This window comes from Lepisma saccharinum, chromosome 1, assembly GCF_977018435.1.
Source record: "Lepisma saccharinum chromosome 1, izLepSacc3.1, whole genome shotgun sequence".
In the NCBI taxonomy this organism is placed as follows: domain Eukaryota; kingdom Metazoa; phylum Arthropoda; class Insecta; order Zygentoma; family Lepismatidae; genus Lepisma; species Lepisma saccharinum.
The window spans coordinates 103,590,430-103,612,532 of NC_139229.1; the positions used below are offsets into that span (position 1 = coordinate 103,590,430).

A 22,103-nucleotide genomic window follows, 5' to 3' on the forward strand; every position below is an offset into this window, starting at 1 on the left:
TTTTTTCATCTTATGCAAAAATTCAGCACGTAATGTTTATCAAGACGAAAATAAATATTTTTAATCTTTTTTTTGGAACCAACATACCAATCATCTTTCACATATTCACAGACTTTCCGAAGACGGATCCTTTAAGTTATCTGCAGCCATAGCAATGTTGACGAATGAAACAGGAGCAAAGAATGTGTTGTGAAATTTATCAATTGTTTAATAATTTGTAATTATTAGTCAGAAATAAGTAAATACATCAATTACATATCTGTTGTAGCATCACCAAGACTACGACATCCTGGCGATGCTATTTCCTTGCATGTGAGGTTTGCTACACTGCCCCACCTTGTCACATCCTCTAGATTTAGACTAAAGTTTCGAGGGTGAGCGGGTTTTTTTCGCTCAAGAGTGTACATGTCAGCCAACCGCATGAACTATATTTGGGAACACCTGCTCAATCTTCCCTCCTAGTGAGAATAAAGATAGAGAGGTAACAGAACTTAAAAAAAACATGCAAAAATATTGGAACATTCAAAAGCTACATATCAAGTGGAGAAATTGCTCACAATGTAGGAATAGTGAATGATTCATATAATACAATTCTTAATCACAGCATGATTGAGGAAACTAAAGGATTGGTGTGGCATTCAAATGAACACACAGCTAAAAAGAACTGATTTTATAGACTGCTTCATTAATGTTCATGATGTTTCACACATGAAGAAGTACAGAGACAGCTTGATAGTTGGAATGAGAAAATCAGAAAAGCAGGAATGAAATTCAGTGCAGAAAAGAGCAAGCTGCTAATAACAAGAAACAGAGCCAGGAATGTACAAAGAATAAAAATGGACACTGAAAAGTTGATGGTAGTGGAGAGCTTCAAATATCTAGGAAGCATAATTGAGAGAAGTGGAAGAATAGATGAGGAGGTAAACAGAAGAGAACAAATGGGTGTTGGACTCTATCGAAGCATTCAAAGATTAATATGGAACAGGGATGTACGTATGAAATGCAAGCAGATAATACATACTATGTACGTATGAAATGCAAGAAGGTAATATATACTATGTTCCCATAATTATGTATGGAGCAGACAATGACTTGGACAATGACAGAGAGAGAGAAAAAATAGATGCAGGCAGTGGAGATGAAATTTTTAAGGAGTATATTGGGGAAGACTAGAAGGGATAGAATAAGGAATGAGGAGGTATGACAGACAGTGGAGGTGGTGAAACTTCAGGACAGAATAGATCAGGCACAGATGAGATGGTTCGGACACATGAAGAGGATGGGTGCAGAAAGACTGCCAGTAAGAGCTTACAATGCACAAGGAGTGGGAATAAGGCCAAAGGGGAGACCCAAGATGTTGGTGGAAAGAGCAGATAGTGGAGAGTGTTAGGAGAAGAGAACAAGATTGGACCAACGTTGAAAGATAAGAGTGGAGGAAGACCAGAAGAAAACTGAAAGGCTTGACTTCTATGCCGACCCAGTCAGAGGCAGGAAACTGTGAAGGAGGATGATGTTTCACATAATGAACAATTCCTCACTAGTTAATGAAGTGGTCCCAGATGTTCTGTGGAGAGACACACATTTCGCTGGTTCACATTCTACTTGAACTGTAGGCCCATTCTTTATTAGCTTATCTGAGCATAAAGTGGGTTTAATCAACATGTGACAAATAACTGACATGACAAAAATATATATGGTGACTAGTGTGTGTTATATTCTGGTATTGTTAGATTGAGAAAGTTCTGAAAACTGGAACAAAATATCACTGTGTTATACGAGGGGCATGTAAAAAAAAAAAAAAAAAAAAGGAAGGCCGATTGGTTATTGCAGAGAATAAAATCAAGCGAGAAAATTTTTATTTTGATGCTATACAAGTGCATACCCTGCAAGTCACCATGGCACTCCAAGCATTTTTGGTACCGTGGAACAAGTATACGAAGACCCTTTGCGTAGAATTCGGCCGCCTGGGATCTCAGCCATTCGAGAACTGATATCTTGAGAACTTCACTATCATCAAAATGTTGCGAAGCAAGCCACTTTTTGAGATGAAGGAAGAGAAAGTAATCACTTGGGGCAAGATTGGGACTGTATGGTGGGTGATTAAAATGTTCCCATTGGAATTTTTGAATTGTCGCAACATTAGAGTCAGCTGTGTGGGCGGGCGTTGTCATGAATAAGCAGAATTCCAGACCGTAACATTCCTCTTCATCTGTCTTGGATGGCACGTCGCAGATTAGACAGTGTTTGGCAATACACATCTGCTGTGATGGTTCGTCCCGGTTCCAGGAATTCCACAAGGATTACACCTTTTTGATCCCAAAACACGGTTGCCATGATTTTGCGATGTGATTGTGTTTGCTTGAATTTCTTCAGTTTCAGTGAACCGGAGTGACACCATTGCATGAATTGCTGCTTCAACTCACCAGTGACGTACGATATCCAGGTTGTGTCTCCAGTCACTATGTAAGAAAAGGCATCACCATCCTCTCACAGCAGGCCAAAAAATCATGTGCTGATTTCATTCTTTCATCTTTGTGAGTGTTTGTCAACATTTTTGGCACCCACCTTGCACACAGTCTGTGATAACCCAGACTGTCCATTACAATTCAGTGCAATGTTTTATCAGACACTTCAGGAAACTCCTTGCCTAGATCAGTAATGGTGAAACGGCGATTGGATCGCACTTTCTCATCAACACGTTGCACAAGATCATCCTTCTGAAAACTAGGCCTGCCGCTCCGCTCGTCATCATGAACATTTGAACGTCCTTCCCGAAAATCACGGCACTATTGTCTTTCCTTCATTCATTACTGTAGGTCCTTCAATGTCACACAATTCCCGATGAATGTCATCTGCACTCAAGTCCTTTTGCGTTGAGAAATCTAATCACCGACCTCACCTTGCATTTGGCGGGATTTTCTATTACAGCAGCCATTGCAACTTCCTGCTACTCGCACGTACACACCTCCACACTGAGAAATATACCTCTGTTGCAGGCACAGAATACTAAAGCATGCTTCCATGCACATGCAGCTTCGTCAGCGTTGCCAGTCCCAAGTAAAAAATTATCGGCCCTTTTTTTTTTCTTTGACGTGCCTCGTAGTAATAAATAGGACTTTCCAAATATAATTACTGTATTTTGTTATATTTCACATTGATTGTACACACCTTTCAGAACAAGATTTTCCCCCTGTGGAGTTAAATTCTGAGAGACCAAAAGTGGCAGTGTATGGAATTCAGTTATATGGCCAGAAGCATTTATTCACTACATTCATAATGTCTGCAAATATATCTTGTTTAGATATTTGCATTTTATTGGGAAAGGAGAAGACAGCTTCTACAAGCATACCCCCAACTCCTCTTGGCCAATACTCAACTCTTAAGAAAAAGACATTGTTATAAACTTGAACAAGCAACTCATTCAACTGTGTAATATGAAAAAAGTGTAAATTACAATGAAGCAGAAACTTCTGAAGCAACTCACTGTAAATCAACGCAAAAGCACTTGACTTACTTTTTTATCTTGTTATTGAAAAATATTTATTTATGCACCATACTAGTAGCTTTGCAATAGCAAAAGATAAATAAGAAATAATACATAAATTTATTACCTGTATCTACTAAGGAATGCCGTTTGTAAACTTCTTCTGGCTGAAGAAGATCTGGAAGGTACACATTGACTTTTCCTGGATCTGCAGGACTTTGTATATTATCTTCTGGTAATGCTGTTAACTGACTTGTAATAGAATCTGTGTCTTCAACCGATTGCTTGAATGATTTCTCTAAGCTATAAAAAAATACCATGCTGTTAAGTGCACATGTAAGCCAACTAAGTCCTACAGTGAACAAAAAATTTGACGAAAAATCAAAAACACATTTACCATGCTTGTTCAATGTGCACTTCTTTCTTTAAGTCCCAGGAACAAAAAATTTAAATGGCACAAAAAATTTAATAAAGTAAAATTTAGCTGATGACTACTACTTCTAACTGCTGCACGTATAGTCATACACACAGATGAACAAAAATGACATCAAGCATGTAAAAAAAAAGTTCAGTTGAAGCATGTCTACATTTATTGAAAAAAAAAAATGTTTAAGCTTCTCGATTCCCAGAACTGCAAATCTCTTCATGTGAGAACTAGCATGTTATGCTACTTACTGGTAATAAACCACAGAACTGGAGTTATTTACATGATTTGTGTTCTTACTGCTACAACTTTAATGCACAGCATATTATTCAAGTAAACAATTTATTTAGATCAATTGCATCAAACAGAGAAGTCTCTGTTAAACTGTCAAATACAGTGATTACACTTTAACTGTTCATACACCAAAACACAAAAGTTCACCATGACAAGACAGTTTTCCAATATACATCTCAGATTACAACATAATAAATCCTGATGATCTTCCAAAAATCCTCACTAGTGCTAAAGAGGAATTATTAACTAATCAATAATCCATTATCAGTTTACACTTTTTATGAACAAGAGCAAACTACTGAATTCATTATAAACCATATAGCCTAGTCCTAGGCTGGATATTCCCTCTTCAGTGTTACAAATAACAGGGAATAATTACCTACTGGCCATGATTAACAGATCACAATGATGCCAAACCAAGAAGCAGATACTGTAATATTAAATTTATATATAAAAGAATACAGCTTAAGCAAACCTCACAATCTTGAATTTGTCAATTGTAAGAACTTCCTTAAACAAAGATTGATAATATTTGGAAAAACTATAGGAATATTTAAGGAAATTCAGTATTACTTCCCAATATATTGATTAATTTTACCAAAGTTTTATTATGCAATGGCCATATTAATTTTTACTTATCAGATTATGAAACGTACTTTACCTTATTTATAAGGGCCTAAAACAAAGATTATTCATAAGACTGCATTTGCACTGCTATCAGATAGAAAGCACCAACCTTTTCACTTGTGGTGTAATAAGACAGCTATGGAAATTTATTTTTGAGTTTGTGTGTTCAGAATCCCATTTCTCACTTTCTTAAAGGTTTTCTCCCTACCATTAATAAAGAACTCCCACCTGCGTTATCTACAGGCTTCAATAAAAATGTTTGCACTTGCCATTATTAACGTATCATCATTTACAACTAATGTGTCAACTAAATTTAATGTAGAAATTGAGTGAAAAATGGAGCCTGACCAAAACCAGTGGATGAAGTTAAAGGAAGTCTGGCCTTATCTTCTTCACACTCTTAACAAGACATGTGCCCACCACATGTCTCGCTAACGTTGTCAATTCTTGTTAAGAACATCCACATGAAAAGAACAGTGCTAGTAATTGGAAATTCACTTTGGTACAGGAATTTCAGAGGGAGGACATGGCTGAAACACAAAATAGAGCAGGTTGTAAAGAATTCCTGCAATGGCATTTTTACACTTGAGCATCTAATAGTTCGCACTAGATGGCATACAAAATTGACAGCTCCTTCGATCAAACAGGCAAAACTATCGGTATACGCTCGAAGCCCAGGAGTTCACATATAACTGCAATTTGTCTGTGGTAGTGTGCCCTGAAATATGGACCATGAAATGAAAGATGCAGTGAAACAAACTTATGTGAACAATGTCATCATCTCCATCTTAATATGTAGTTTAGACTATCCTACCAATACATAGCAAAATATGAAAATTAATAGATGATTAAGGACTGAAACTACCAGGGCAGATTTTTACACATATATTTCTATGATTATTGTCACATTGAAATAATATTTGATTCTATACAGTCAAGCATGGGAGACTCGAACGGGTATGATCGAGCGAAAGTGGTCCCACGCAGTGACCATAACCACGTGCTATGACAGGATTTTGTCAAAATAACCGTTCTGCACTGTGAATGGGGGCTGGGAGATAGTGTGGCCCGGGTATAATATTAGAATTAGAATTGAAATAACCTTCAATTATAATCCGGTCTATTAGAAATTACTAATAAAGAATATAATCCCTCATCTGAAATAAAAACTGACATTTCCTTCATTGCATTGTCATATTTGTTGATATCTAATTTGTCACATGACATAATGAACTTAACTGGTCCAATGTTCTTAATTATCTGGCTGCATTCTATTGTATTCAACTATACTGCAAGTTGCTATAATAAAAATCTTTATCATTAGCAAGTCAAGTTTTCACTACCATTAACAAGTAACACTTTTCCAAAATCCACTCTAGACCACTGGAGGGTACTGAAGAGACAAACTACAAAGCCAATCTGATTGTATCTGTAGGTTGCAGGTCAAGGTACCCAGATACAATGTATGTGTTAATCCAGCTTCTCATTCACAAATTGTTTAAATCAATGTAGGTGCAAACACATTCTGTCACAATAGTATTTTAATTGACTGATGTGAGAAATGGAAAACTTGTAACCACAAATATTTATTTAATTTATTAAATTAAAAAGAGAGGTACAATTTATTACATAAAATGAATTATATTCAATTCGATTATAATTAAAAACAATATCACGAAAATTTCCCCCTCAATAATTTTTCTCACATTCCCCAAATTATATAGAACACAATTCCTCCCCCCCTCTAAAATTGCCAGGTTCACAATACTTACTGATGTGCAGGTATGTTCTCAACTATTTCTTCAACGAACTCCCGTGCATACTGAATGTAAGCTTCATGTTCAGGCTTTAGGAGAACAACGGTCCTTTCCTTCCAGTCTTCTGCACTCTTCCGTGATGGCACTGGGCCAGTACCACTCTATAGCCAAACAGAGAAATGTTTTTACTACCAACAATCTTTTGAAATGATTACTGAGATTACTACCAGTGATTATGTCTATGAGGGCCATTTCAAAAGTTTTGGGTGCTGGAGCTTATCATTTAAAAAAATTGTATATTTTACAAAATACATTTACAGGCATTCAAAGAAATTTCTAATTTCTTATATCATAGTGGCCGACATTTGCGTAAGTGTTGTATTCCTGTCAGGATGATCACGTATCTAACTACTTGAGTCCACTAATCAGAAACACCTGAGTGGTGCTGAATTGTTTCCCATGGAGCAATTACTTTAGTTTTGGGAACAGTGTGGATGGGAACTGCTTTCCTCACCGACCACACACCTTCACAAAACTGAAAAAAACATTCTTTAGGAAACAATTCACTGTTATGCAGGTTGTTTCTGATGAGCAAACGAACTTGCCCAAATATTGCATTGTGGCAAAGGGGAAAAAGCATGGGAGATTTCTTTGAAGGCCTCTCAATGTATTTTATGAAATTAGTTTTTCTTTTGAAAGAGAACATACAGTTTCAAACTTTTGAAACAACCCTCATATTTTGCAATTTAAGCTAAGAAAAAAATTAGTATGAGTAAGTAATGTAAGTGATTCACCCTTTCCTACTTTTGTTGGTACTTTTTTGCTAACAACATAAGTGGGAAAAATCACTTACATTATATATTCATAACAGTGTTGGAACAAGAAGTAAGCTATGCATTAATTAAAACATTTAGTGTTGTTAACTTGTTTGTTATTTGGTTATTCAACAAAACATTAATTTATCAGTATGTTAATTTTAGTAAAAGGAAATGATGATGAGAAACACCTTTGATTTGAAAAAAAAAAAAACTCAAATCTGCATGCTATACACTGTACTATAGTGGAACCACGAGCAAAACAACCTGCGCAGACCCGCAACTCCTGTGCACCATACCCCCGAGAGTAGGGGAGAAGGAGAGTGGACCATGCTTCCTTATGGCCCGAGGTAGAGGAAAGAAGGGAAAGTTGCACGGGGACTTTTCGTCCCAAGGTTTTTTCCCTTGTGGTCGATCTATAGTGTTTCTCGGGGTACTGTCCAATGTAGTATGACATGTCACAAGACAGTTTAACATTCACAACAAATGGATCTCTTTAGCTGATGTAATTGGATTGATCCATTAAATACTACACACAAACCGCACTGAAAAGATTAAAATTGGAAATGGCTGACTGCATGCTAAAAAAAAAAAAAAAAAAAAAAATACTTTCAGCTAGTAGATAAGATTTTTACATATGTTACCTCCACCTGTTTAATAATTCTAGATAAATTGATAGTGGTTCAACCATTCAGAACAGAAAATAGAGCTCAAATATATTTTCTGTCGCTGTGTGCTCCTTTAGAAATTCCACCTTAATTACGTATTTTTACAGTGTTGTTTTAATTGTCTACACCTAAAGGAGCTTTCAGACCAAAGTGACAAGCGACACATTTCTCTTGGAAATTCCCTCTTGGTAATCAATGGAACATATCGAAATGAAGATGGATTGATTTGGTGTTTTAAGTCCACTTTATGCACAGTAAAGCTAATCGGGACTGGACCTACAGTTTAAAGTGGAAACCAAACTATGTGCCTCCACCAGGTATCGAACCCGGGACCCCTTGATTGCAAGGCGACTACGTCGAAATGAAGAGACAAGACAAGCTGCACATGATCAGTGAATACTTGCTTATAGACTGAAGGGGCCTATGTCGCTTGTCACTTCGGTGTGAACCCCCACGGTTGGATATCACTTTGGTCTGAAATCTCCCTTTCAGTGAACATCATGCAGTGATGAAATCATATTCCCTAAAAAAGCCTGCACAAAATGTCAGATCATCATCCAATAATGACTTTGTGCAATAAAAATAATACATTAGCTCCACTGAATCAAAATTGCCTCATGATTTATGCGATATTTGGAAATCTATTTTATTCAAAAATGCAGGCACTTCTTTCTCATAGATTCCTCTCACCATCCAGCATGGAAACCTGGTCACAAAATTCCTCAGTATGCAACACTGATGTTTTGTTATGCAGAATTGAATAAAATAGTACAATTCTTTGTCAGTGGCAAACACTGCAGATCATATGCCAAGAGTTTTCCTCCGTAAAACCATATTTAGAGGGGAAGGGTATAGATCAGGAAAACTATCTTAACTCAGTTAACAAAAAATAATTTATATTATCTACATATACGTATTTTGTATTTGTAATTCTTTTTCTTAACTTTTCAAGAATTTTAATTGAAATTGATCGTTTTTATTATTATTATTATTATTGTTGCAAAATGAAGTTTCACAAAGAAATATGTTACGTCACATAATACAAATAATTTGGCCCCGAATTTATAAAATTGCTACAGGAAAATTATCAATGGTAACTGTACGGGTAGGCTAAAATGTATGAATTAGTCTGATGATTCTTATTCAGATTTTACGCAAATTAGGACAGGAAAAATCAACAATCTTCTGAGAAACAGACAATTTCATTAAAATTCGGCACATGACTGTCTTCATTGATTGATTGATTTGCTTTATTTACTTCGCTTTTGTGCCACTTTTGTCTAATTGCGAAGATGGGGATGAATGATGAAACTGATGAATGGACACTCACATACATCCATGCCCAGGACAGGATTCGAATCCGGGACCTCTGGTGTCGTAACGCGATGTACTTACCACTCCGCCACGGGGGTCGGCACATGACTGTCTAGTTTACAAATCTACGTGAAGGCTAAATTTACACTCAGACACACAAAAAATCGCAACTGCTGTAGAATGTTGTGTTGAACAGAAATTTAACGCATTAAAAATATAAAGTACCGATAGGAAATCCAAGGGCCTATCCTATGTATGTATATGGCGCAATGCACCATTGCGATTCCCTTAGGTCTTCGGTTCGATACTGGGAAACTGCACTCCCTGCCAAGGTCTTACTTTTCGTAACAGCTAATCTCGTCGGGCAAATGGCCAGCGTCGAATCCTTGCTCGTAAATCTCAGGCGCTACGCGGAGGTTGTAAACTGATGCTGTGTGTTTTGTCATCCACTATAGAAAAATAAATTATTGCCCTGGCGTTATCCTCTTGATTCAGGTAAATGCACGCGTGCGAAAATGTAAATTTACAGTAAAACTGCGTCACATTTAATTCCAAATTTCTGAAAAACACAAGTGTGTCGTGGTGGACAAAACAACTGCGTGAAATATTTTTAGTTTCCTTGCGTATAGTTTGCACTACTCCTCAAGTGTGTTTGTACAGAAAGATGAAAAGTTAGCAATCGAGAGGACATTAAAATAAACTTAAACATTGGACGTAAATAAATGGAATAACGTATTGTGAGTACACGTCTCAACAGCCGAGTGAGGCTTGAATCACAACTACTAGGGGGATTTGAAAACCGGTTCAAATTTTGTGAGGCAATTTCAACATCGATATAATTAAGAAAAAGGGTCTCAACGAGATACAACTAAATTATTTTGAGTTTTATTACAAGTCCATTTTTATTCACAGATAGTCCAGGTGGGACTGAAGCTATAGTTAAAAGTGTGATACGAACCACTATGTCTCTTCACCGGGTATCGAACCCAGGACCCCTTGATTACAAGGTGATAACGTTACCACTACATAATACCTAAATTAATAGAAGAAAGGAGAAAAGTGCATTGATCAGAAGGTGCTTGGAAAACTTGAGCCGTAATCGCAAACACTATCCTAAGATAGAATCTTACTCCCACGCTAAGCGACAAAACAGAACACATACAAACAAACCTTCACAAAGAGTTTCTACGACGGCCTGAACACTAACCCTCCCTCCCCTTCCTGTCGAAGCAGCAGTTTATCCGTCAAAAAGTTGCACATGCAACTGTTCCATTGACAATGTGTTGGCGTCTTCCTTTAAGAAACCTCTAGCTGTTAAAACTGTAAAAATACCTCAAATTCTTCATTGAGAATTCACCATCAGTAAGTTAGTTGGGGTTAGTGAAATAGCGTGTTATTACATTTCACAAAAAGTTATTTTGGTACTGTACCTTCGATGTGCCTTTGAGAAGCCGATTGAAAAAATCCATTTCTATAACGCTGGATATTCTGCCGATCGACGACGTAGCAGATCATGCGAAATCTGGCTTCCCAAAATACAGCCGCTGTCCACACACATCTCTCTGGTCAAGAAAACTGCGCCTTGGCGAGCTTGAAACGAGGCCAGATTTTGGTGCCAAGCTGACTCGAAACATCCACGTTGCTCCATTTTACCACAGTTTACGAACATGCAGCCAAATCACAGACATGCAAAATTACGCAGAAAAATATGTCCGTGGAACTGTTTACGCAAAGCTGACGAAAATGAAGGAAACGCTGCGTTTGGTCTCCGCACCTGCGACGTTCCGTCCCTTACATTAACCTGCATGTCATTACTCGTTCGAACGATCACCTGACACAAATGCAAGAGCACGCAAAATTATTGCAGGCAATTTGCCATATCCCCTAGGCACGCGGGTACAGGCTTTTAAAATTGTACAGTCACAGACACTGTCGGCTTGTAATGAATCCACTGACTTTCAATAGAATCGTTACAAGCCGGCAGTGTCCGTGACTGTACTTAGTCAATGGAGGAAAACAATATGGTTGGGTGGGGGAACATGTTTAAGTTGAATCTTGCCCATAAATAAAGAAAATGAACCAAAAAGAAAAGTTCTTGCTCTTTTAAACAGCTTTATATGCACGATTTCATGCAAATGACCGTCTTAAATCGGTCCACTATACTCTCCCGCTTTTTGTTTAGTTTCAGATCAAAAACACAATGCGATATCATATTCTGGAATTTAAATCCTCATAAAACTGTTCACCAATAAAATCTGTCACACCCGAACCCCTACAGTTTAATGTCGTGCCAGCCACTCTCTAGGCTTCCCATCCTCTCGCACCCTGACACTGATGTTGACGTCGGGTGGTTCTGTCGGTATTCTGACTAATTATATTTACAAACAAATATTAACGTGCGACGAAGTACTGCTCAAGATTTCCACGTTTCCACCATATCAACTCAGAGACAGCATCAGAGGGCGGTAACTAGTCCTGTTTTATGCATGGTTGGGTTTAGTAACTAACAGCTCTAAACCTGGCCCTCCTAATCTAACCGCTCATGCGAAATTGTTAGGAGGGCCAGGTTTAGAGCTCTTAGCATTTAGTTTTAGCGTTTGTTGCAGGCTGGCTGTGCCCCACACCAGACCCGTACATGTTTCGAAATCCTGAAAGTCATTCGGTGCGACTGGTGGCGAACAGGGAAGCTTTTTATTTTCTTTTAGTGCTGTTTTTCTTGTAGTCTCGCGGTAATCTATCCCTGCAGGAGTAGCATTTCGCTCTCCACACACAGAAATGCTATTCACCTTTCATCAGTCTCTTCCACTGCGGAGGCTGCGACAGTTCGGTGAACCTGCTGGGTAAAGAAAACATACAACTGCTCCCGTTTTACGGTATTTGCTTTTCTTCGGTCTCCCGCTTCCAAATTGCTTACACAGGGTGGCTACACCATAATTCAAACATGGGAATCCTGATACACACATTTTCTGCTCGATCATGAAGAAACTGTGCAGCTATAGGGTATTTAAACTGAATTATATGCCGCCGTATGCACTTCGAGCGCGAAAACTAAGAACTTACCATGTATTAAGGAAATGTTTGCATAAATTGCATTAAATCTATTTTACCTCGCTGTTAATCGCGACGATGAGGATGAATGACGATTTCATGAAGTAGATGAGAAAAACAAGAACAAAGACTGGAACCTTCGGAACAGGCCAAGATTTATTTGGAAACCTGGGGCTAACAACACCGCGAGGTCCCTAAAATAAACAGATACGTATTATATGTGGAAAATTTTTCATGTTCTCATAACTATTGGTAAAAGGTAAAAAGGTAAAGTTCCTCGTGCATAAAGCAGCCATGAAGGCACATTTATGGGATGTGGGGGTAGGGTCCCACACATTCTCGATCTCTGCCATTTTAGGCGATGTGATCAGCACCACGCTCCGGTCGTCTTTAGCCCCAGGTACCCATTGATTTGAGGCTGGGCAAACTCCAGAGCCGCTTTATGCGGGAACAAGGCCGTAAAAATTCCGACATTACATCACCCACCCCAGGAATCGAACCAGGGTCTACGCGTAGCAGTCACACGCCCTACCGACTAGATCACCGCAGCACTATTAGTACCAGTTTTGTCGGAGTATTAGTTGTTCCTATTCCATGCTAGAATCTCGTTCACATTGCTGATGCATTTTACACCAGATTTTTATTGTATCTATTTGGCTGACGTCGTACAAGAATAACTATAAATTAATGTCTATTTATTACAGGGAGCTTTCCGTGTTGTTAACTCCGGATTCCCAAACAAATATTTCCTTGTAAACAGCGAAAAGTCAGAGTTCAAATTTTCTCCATAGAGTTCACATTTTCTCCATATACTTAACAATAATTCGCTAAAACCTTATTCGGAAGTTAGTGAAAGATGCCATGTAGATTGATTTGTTTATCAAAATCACGAACTCCTTGCAACTCTCACCTAATAAGAAAAACCAAATTCATTCACCAAATCAAAATAGAAATGACCAGACTCCCGACTTTTACGGAAAGCGAAGTCTTATTCAAAAACAGTATAAGGTACATGCTATTACATAGTACGTACTAGGGAACCCAGCAACGAGGACTGGTTGTGGGTCTAGGTGTCAGAAACTCGTTAGTCTCTGGGCCTCCCCGATGGCGCACCGTTAGCGCCGTCGCCTTGTAATCAAGGCCTGCACTATGTGGAGGCACATGGTGGTTCGGATCCCACTTTAAACTGTAGGTCCGGTCCCAATTAGCCTTACTGTGCATAAAGTGGACTTAAAACCAGGGGCTTTAAAGGTTCAGGAACCCATACATTCTATTGGGTTCCGCTGCGGGACCGGAACCTTTTTCTCACACAATTTAAATTCGGTGCAAGTTGCGTATTGTTACATTGAAAAAAGGTTCCTGGACCGTATTTAAATTGATCCTGGAATAAAGGTTCCCGGACCGAATTGAAATACTTTACAGATAAAAAGGTTCTTTACGGTCCAGAACCCATTTACGGTTGCTGATTTTCTCTCTTGGACCGGAATTGAATTTATTTAAAATTCCTGGACCTTTAACAACCATGCTTAAAACAGCAACTCAATCAATTGTTAGTCTGCAAGAGTGAGCTAAAGGAACAAAGCTTGACGCTTCTTAAGTGTCTTTCAAAAAGGCCAACAATTGCACACCAGGTGTTACTGAGATCTACGGTTTGAAACAATTCATACGTTTTAAACCCACTTTCTGTGGCTATAGGTTAATCGCGACTGGTCCTAGTTTAACGTGGTATCCGGACCGTTATGCACCGGGAATCAAACAACGAACACCTCGATTACAAGTTATCCGCTACGCTATAGGAAAACTGCAACACTTGGTAGCCGCAGAAACTCACTGTGCATATACACACACACACACACACAAACATACACATATATACACACACACACACACACACACACACACACACACACACACACACACACACACACACACACACACACACACACACACACACACACACATATATATATATATATATATATATATATATATATATATATATATATTATAAATAAGCTTTTTTATGGAAAACTAATTTAAGCGTTGATTTGACTGACCTCTAATAATATACTCCTCACAAAAAGTTTGTAATTGTTATATTAGGCAATAGGTGATAGGTAAGGTGGCACGGCGAACGTCAAGCAGACAGACAGATACCATGTGCTGTTGAATTCCAAGGCCTTACCTATCACCTATTGCCTAATATAACAATATTCCAAACTTTTTGTGAGTAGTGTATGTAATTAAAATATTATAAGGGACGATTACACTTTTGCAAGGCTGACCTTGTTTATACGTGTTTATCTTCATTGGTACTCCTTGTTCATGCAAGCCAATGAAGAAATTCTTCGCAAGAGTCTAGCACAGGGGTTTCCAACTGGCGGCCCGCGATGCCTTTTTCTGCAGCCCGCGAAGCCAGTTTGCAAAATACATTAATTTTATGTATTTTTATTAAAATACGTTTTTACTGAAGGAACGGAAGCTCTGTGAAGAAAGACAATATCACAGGTAGAATTGATTTTGCAGTCAATAATGATCATCAGAAGGATCTAAAATAACGCAACTTTCTTTTCACACCATGCATTCCACCCCTTCGCTATGCGGAATGTACTCGTCCGCTTCCCACCTCTTCGCTGGAACACAACTGGCAGTTTCAGAGTATGGACTTCCTTAAGCAACTGGCGTTTCTAACAGATATCACAGGTCATCTTAACGAACTGAACTTGAAACTGCAGGGAAGAAACCAGCTGGTATCAGATTTAATGGGAAATATAAATGGGTTTCGTAATAAACTGAAGATTTTCAACGTTACTTTGGAGAGGAATAATCTGGTCCATTTTCCAAGCTGTCGGTGGCTAGCAGAAGATGAAGAAACACTGGATGACTGGACTTTTCTGAATTCAGTGCAAATACTAAAGAAATAATAGAGGAGTTTGACTCCAGATTTAATGATTTTCAATAACTTAAAAGCAGCATCCAGCTATTTAGCAATCCTCTTGGCGTTAACACCGAAGAACAAGAAGCTTCTCTCCAACTTGAATTGTGTGATTTGCAAGGCGATGTGTTCCTTCAAACTAGGCAAGAAAAGGAGCCAGAGTTTTTCAAATACCTCTCAAAGGAATGCTTTCCAAACCTTCGTAGTTTTGGGCAAAGAATGACATCGATGTTCGGCAGAACATACACGTGTGAAAGCGTTTTTTCTTCAATGAAGTTCGTCAAGAACCACTACAGAAGCCGACTGGCAGATTCTTCACTGCTTTATCTTCCGAGACTTTCAAATACAGAAATTGAAGTGGACATTCCAATTTTAATAAAAGAAGTAGATCGGCCTCAATTTTCACATTGAACACTTACTATGAAGGATTCTTATTTGTATGGTGTGTTTTTCATTTCTTTCATTTCATCCATAAGTATTGGGTTTTTGTGAAATAAATTGTAATTATACAATTTTGATTTGTGATTCCATTGTTTTTATTGCCTCATTTTATAAATTTAGGTCATGCGAAAGTACTACACTTTCGGTTCAGTACTTACAATTTTTGTAATTTTTAATCCCCCAACCCCCAAAAAAATGCGGCCCACCAATCAACTGCTGGATATAATTTTGGCCCTCGGACCTTTTGAAGTTGGAAACCACTGGTCCAGCATATGTCTACATGTTAACCACACATTTGCAATCACTAGACGGTTTTTGATCACACAGGTTATTGATTTTGTATCCACTGTGACAAATTAAATAGAGAAAGCAGATTGGTAGTCAACTCGACACTAACAAAATGAATTAACAGGATATAATAGGACCGAACGTGAGCAACATTAGTTTTCTGATTATCACGTTTCACTGACCTGTTAAAATCACGTGTCTCCAAGCACCTAAGTGTTGTTCAGGACTGAATCTCTCTTCTACTCATACTTCTTTTTGTTTGTGTCGTGAACTAGTGAGTCACTGATTCGTGTTCACAAGTTACGCAATACTACTCTGACTAACAAGTTCCATCTACACTATTTACAACACAGTCGCATTATCAACCTCCAAACAAACCAAGCAGAACGTCTTCGCCCAGACCATCATTGTCTACATGTTTCACAATACGCAAGATATAAATCTTGCTTATCTCCAAAATATAAATTCGTTGGTTGAGTGGACGCACCCCTTGTCCAGTTACCATAATGTTAAGGGAATGAATCACAACAGCTTTCGCCCGAAAAGATCAGGTGTAACACAGTCACATGAAGTCAAATTACCATGAACTTTATGCATTCCTGTGTTGTGCCAGTAAACTTATAGAAAAGCTTAGTACTTCTACTAGCGTAATATAATTTCAACAGGTTTGATCTCTTAGAAACATCGGATTAGAAACGAACAAACATCAGATGTAAATATGAACAGAAAGATGCAGCAAAATGATGTTTCGCCGCTCCAAGTGATCAGGATCTTTTATACATAAGCGCAGACTGCAGGATATTTGCCATTGTACTCTGGTTATGTATGTTTGAAGGCCATTGCTACATCCGTCACAACGCAAACACTTACGTAGTTGCAAACTGTTAAAATCGCGGTTTACTAGAGATTTCTCCCCGCTGTTCAACACTATTTCAAAAAGGAAAAGTGCAAATAGCCACAGAAACACGACTTGCACACACAATGTTAATAACGTTATCCATCATATCCTGCTAAAAAATCGGAAAATATGACCAGGCCTTCTACAAAGTAACACATTTCGGTTGTATCATGCTATTTGGTGTCATTTCCCTTTCACTTTTGGCTAATCGCGACAATGAGGGTAAGTGGACCTCTGGCGTCGTAGCGGGCTGTGGAAACCTCTCCGCCACGGAGGTATGCGAAGTTGATGATGTGTGTTTGAGATTGTTTCAGGTCCACTTTATGTACAGTTAGACTAATCGGGACTGGACCTACAGTTTAAAGTGGGATCCGAACCACTATGTGCCTCCACCGGGTATCGAACCCGGGACCCCTTGATTACAAGGCGATTACGATACCTACCACTATACGCCATCGGTGAAGCTCATATTGTGATTTTTTTTTAAAATCAAAGATAACACGAAAAATGTTATTAAGTTTTGCATAAGAATCACATTTCGTGTGATTCAATCACACACACGAGTAAAGCATAGAAATAACCTACTAGCCCATGGTTTGAATCTCACACACAAGATCTGTTTCGTCGGTTCAGTTATGTTGATTAGCCTGTAGGTCGAAAACTGCGTGAGACGATTCAATAAATCAACTACAACGAGTGCGCTGATTTGCAAGATCGTGAATTTTAAACATGGAACAAAAAATACATCAAGTGCTTCACAAAGTAATTGTGAGAGATTTAATTTTATGTACTGCACTATCAAAATTTCAAACTAAATTATTTCCAGACGCCTAATTGCCACCCTGCTTTCAGAACGCAACGAGCCCCCCCCCCCTTTTCGTTTTCGGGTTTCGTTCGTATTCAACAGTTCACAAGAAACAGTAGGAGAATTATGTAGCAAACCAAGATCAGGTCAGAAGACAGGGGTGGAATCAGAACACGTGTTGGCGAAGTTATATTTGGAACTTGCCACACGTTCTAGAAAGAAAACCAGAAACACCCTCCCGAATCCCCGACGTAGGAAATTTGCTCGTCTGAATCGCAGTTCTCAAGTTCGCACGAACAGACTGCCTGGCTCATGCATTTACGATTCAATGCTTCACGGAGAAATTTTTATGACTCCGCCTCTGGTCGCATCGAAAAAAATGAACTTGATTTTTGCTTTACCTGAACCGCGGCACCGTTAGAAGGTTTCCGCCAAGTGGAGAAAATGCAATATGTGGATGACAAATACGCTGCACAATCAAAGCAGCTATTATCTTCACAAAACGTATCGCTGCTTCCGTTAACTTTGATAATTGGAATGGAATCCGCCACGCGGTATTACTACCGTACTTCAGTGCATGCTGAATAGTTCCTACTTATTTACTGGCCGTGGCGATACCTTTACGTACGCAGTCCTTGCCACAATGCTACGGAGCTTAAGGGAACCCCGTACAGTCAGGACCAAAAATATATGGACACAAATTCTCCATCAATATTTTCAATTCCGCTTGTTTTAGCCCATTGCAGTTCTCGAGTAATCGCAGACTGTCTCGTGCCGTCAAAACCATACAATTAGATCGCATCTCATTTCGCCTAAACCGGTTGGACGGGGAATATTACAAAGGAGGAAAAATTTGACGGTGATCAACATAATTACCAAACAATTCGAGGTAAATTACGAACAGTCTCACGAGCCAAATATTCAGGTGAAATACTGAAAACAAAAAAATTGAAGCAACACGAATAGCTACTTACACAAGATATTCTATTCTTTACGACGACAGTAGTTTTGCTTACCGATAAACTATTGTTTATTGGTAAGCAATTCACAGCAAACGTCATCAGTTGACAGAAAACTAGCCTACATCGAGGAGAGCTCAGGATGAATTAACAAAACAGAGCATATATCTTCCTGTTGAGACACCATTAACTTTCCCTCATTTCAAATATTTCCCTTTCAACCAGTTTAGGCGAAATGGGATTTGATGAAAGGGGGATCGGTCATAAATCACATTATCTTGTGCTGATAGGTGAAACATGATTTTTTTTTGTGCGTAGGCATATCGCCAAAAAAACATTCATTTTCATAGCCTACATGGTTGATAAAGCTCTGAGATGATTAAGATTTTTCTCTGAGGAAATTAGAATCAGCACATTCGAGAAGGATGTGCCGGAATTTAAAACGACATTACAGACTAGGCTAGAATATTGGACGTTTGTATCAGTTAGTGTGGTTAGGATTCTCGGGAGAATAATACTGCAAATAACAGTTACATAAAAGTATTTTTGAACTCGAGCGCCTTCCACATTTCGTATTGATTTGTGAGGACGATATAATTTTGCTTGACAGGAGATCCGAAGAGTAATTCTAAGTTGGAACTAAATGCAATGAAGATCGAACAAAATGCTATTCGGTTTAGGGTGCAAGATCACTGAATTGCTTTTATTATATCATCACTCCTATCGACCTATCTTCCATGTTTCAAAAGCGACGGTCTTCGACAGTTTCTCGCCACACCTATGGCGTTTCCTTCAGACGCTTCTATTACCACAGTAAATTCAATAGCTACATTTGTATTTAGCGTTGCTTTTCTGTCACTTTTGGCTGATCGCGACGATGAGTGGTGTGCTGATACTCAAAGAACACCCATGCCCAAGTCGAGACTTGAACCCTGGAATTTCGGAGGCGAGATCGAAAGTAGTGTCTCCCGATGGCGCAGTGGTAGCGTCGTCGCCTTGTAATCAAGGGGTCCCGGGTTCTATACCCGGTGGAGGCACATAGTGGTTCGGATCCCACTTTAAACTGTAGGTCCAGTCCCAATCAGCCTTAATGTGCATAAAGTGGACTTAAAACGAAAATCAATGAATCGAAAGTCTACCACTTAACGCGCTCGGTCACCAAGTCGCTATATCGTATGATTTTCTAATATTGTTAGTGTACTTACAGACTGAATACAATTACTATGTAATCTTGACCGTAGCACGCAATCAATGACACCAAATTAAAAAGGAAGATTGAATATTCTATTTCAAACGCACACACATTCAAACCCCTCCCCCTTTTCTTTCCTCTCTTCTCAAACTAAGTTTGTTGTCCGCGAATTGGATTACGGAAGAAAATGGAAACTTAATTTCCTCCAACGTATTTTAATGACGAAATATGAACCCAAGAGTAAGCAATTTCGTTTCTAATTTAGAGCTTAATGGAAGATATGAACCGTCCGCTTCAGTAGTTGACAGATGAACATGTGGCATTCAATTAATTCCACGCCCTCTTTTGGTCAAAGTGAAGGAAGCAAATGTGATCGCCATGGTATTGGGTAAATACTGGAGTCAGTATAAGTTTGTCTTCGAATGATAGAGTTGCCGATATTGAACAGCACGCAAAAAAACTATCAAAGAAAATGTCAATCTTCTGAAGGGCCATTTATTAATATGTATGTATGTATGTATGTATGTGTATGTAGCACATATTACCACTGTCATACGACAGACTTTAAAGTGTTGTACCCATTTAAATATTCACTTTACCTTCAATTGCCCACGAAGATCAAACTAGCAATAAATAGTAAACCGGAATTTGGACCATTAAACCAACTTCACAGAATGAAAAACGGTTCAGAAATATATTAACGATTGCAATTGGACTTCAATTTATCCCCAGATAAATCGACGTGACCATACAGTTCAAGTAAAGCTCGGAAAATAAATTGGGGGTTTTGGTAAGAAGTTGCGACGATATTTTCACTTGGGCATGCTAATCGATGTTAATATCTAAGGATAAATTTGATTTTTTAAGGGGGTACTAATCGACCAATAGACATAAAGTAAGTGAATTATTATTAACTGAATTATCCATATACTAATATATATTATATAAAGATTTTTCATTTATGTACTAACATGTCATTTTGAATCTCATACGTCACGGAATACTTGACGACTTGAACACCCAAACAAAGATCCTTCTAAAAAGGTTCATACAAAAATATTTTACGAATTGGGTCAGAAGTATGCATGCAGCAATGGGTGCGTTAACTAAAAGTTTGATGTTTACTGGAACAACAAGAAGAAACAGCTGTACACATGCACCACCGAGAAAAGACCTTGCAGAAACGTCCAGCCGCTGCTTGCACCCACCGAGGCCATGAGGATATTTTTAAAGTGTGCATCACAAGAGCCAATGTATTAGCACTGACAGTAGCAATATAGCCTTGTAAACTCGACAGTGACAATGCAATTTTGCCAACTTCCTTGCACAATGAGGATGCGACTTTAACCTCTGTTGTTGAAAATTGGTGCAGCATGAATAGAAAAAATATTATTCAGAATGAGCATTCCGTCCAACCAACAAGTAGGCTTATGATGAATTTTGTAACGAAGCCGTACGTTGCCAGCAATATGATTTGCTAAAAACTTGGCAGCTATTCAAGTCGAACTGGCTTGCCGACTCGTGCAAACATTATGTCATTCTCTTCCGCTACTAACGTGCATATAAAGCATGCCTATTCACACCATTAATTCAGTTTGCAATTCTATTCACAACATTACGTGACAAAGTTATTAAACGCTCGAGTATAATGAATTCTTAAGTACGAATCAAATGCCACTTACAAAACTTGCGAACTTTTATAAAAGAACTTGCCAGTGTGTTCTAACCCGAAATTTTGCAGCGCTGAGTTGAACGCTGGTGAATGTTAAAACCCGTTTGAAGAACTGTGTTATACTTTGTATTTCTACACTAGTAAATAACATGGAGAGGGCGGACTAGTCAACTGGAAGCTTCCCCATTGGCGTAATGGAACAAAAATAGAAGAATTGCGTCATCCACATCGTGATGTTCTCTCTGGGGGAATTTTTTTTTCCGAAATGACAGGAAAGGCAAAAAAAGGAGAAACATCCAAATATGTGTAAGAAACGGAAATTAGGCGTCACTACATAATTGCTTATTTCTGACTCACGGTCGCTTCTATTTTTCCTCTTCTATTGAAATATAAGTGCCTGAAATATATTTCGTTTCAATCTTAACTCAACTGATGATTTATTATGAAAAGTGTACTAAAAGTTTAATTAATAGTGAAGACTC

General features: G+C 38.4%; 1 protein-coding gene across 1 annotated transcript in view; it reads right to left on the reverse strand.

Annotated features, from left to right (window-relative positions):
- Window positions 1–22,103, reverse strand: part of LOC145998877 (uncharacterized) — a 163,920-nt gene that overhangs the window by 38,960 nt on the left and 102,857 nt on the right. Inside the window, exons 3-4 of the mRNA XM_083135577.1 lie at window positions 6,602–6,747; window positions 3,612–3,787 (exon numbers count right to left, since the gene is read on the reverse strand). Coding sequence (XP_082991703.1) covers window positions 3,612–3,787; window positions 6,602–6,747 — 322 coding nt within the window. The remainder of the gene's footprint in view (window positions 1–3,611; window positions 3,788–6,601; window positions 6,748–22,103) is intronic.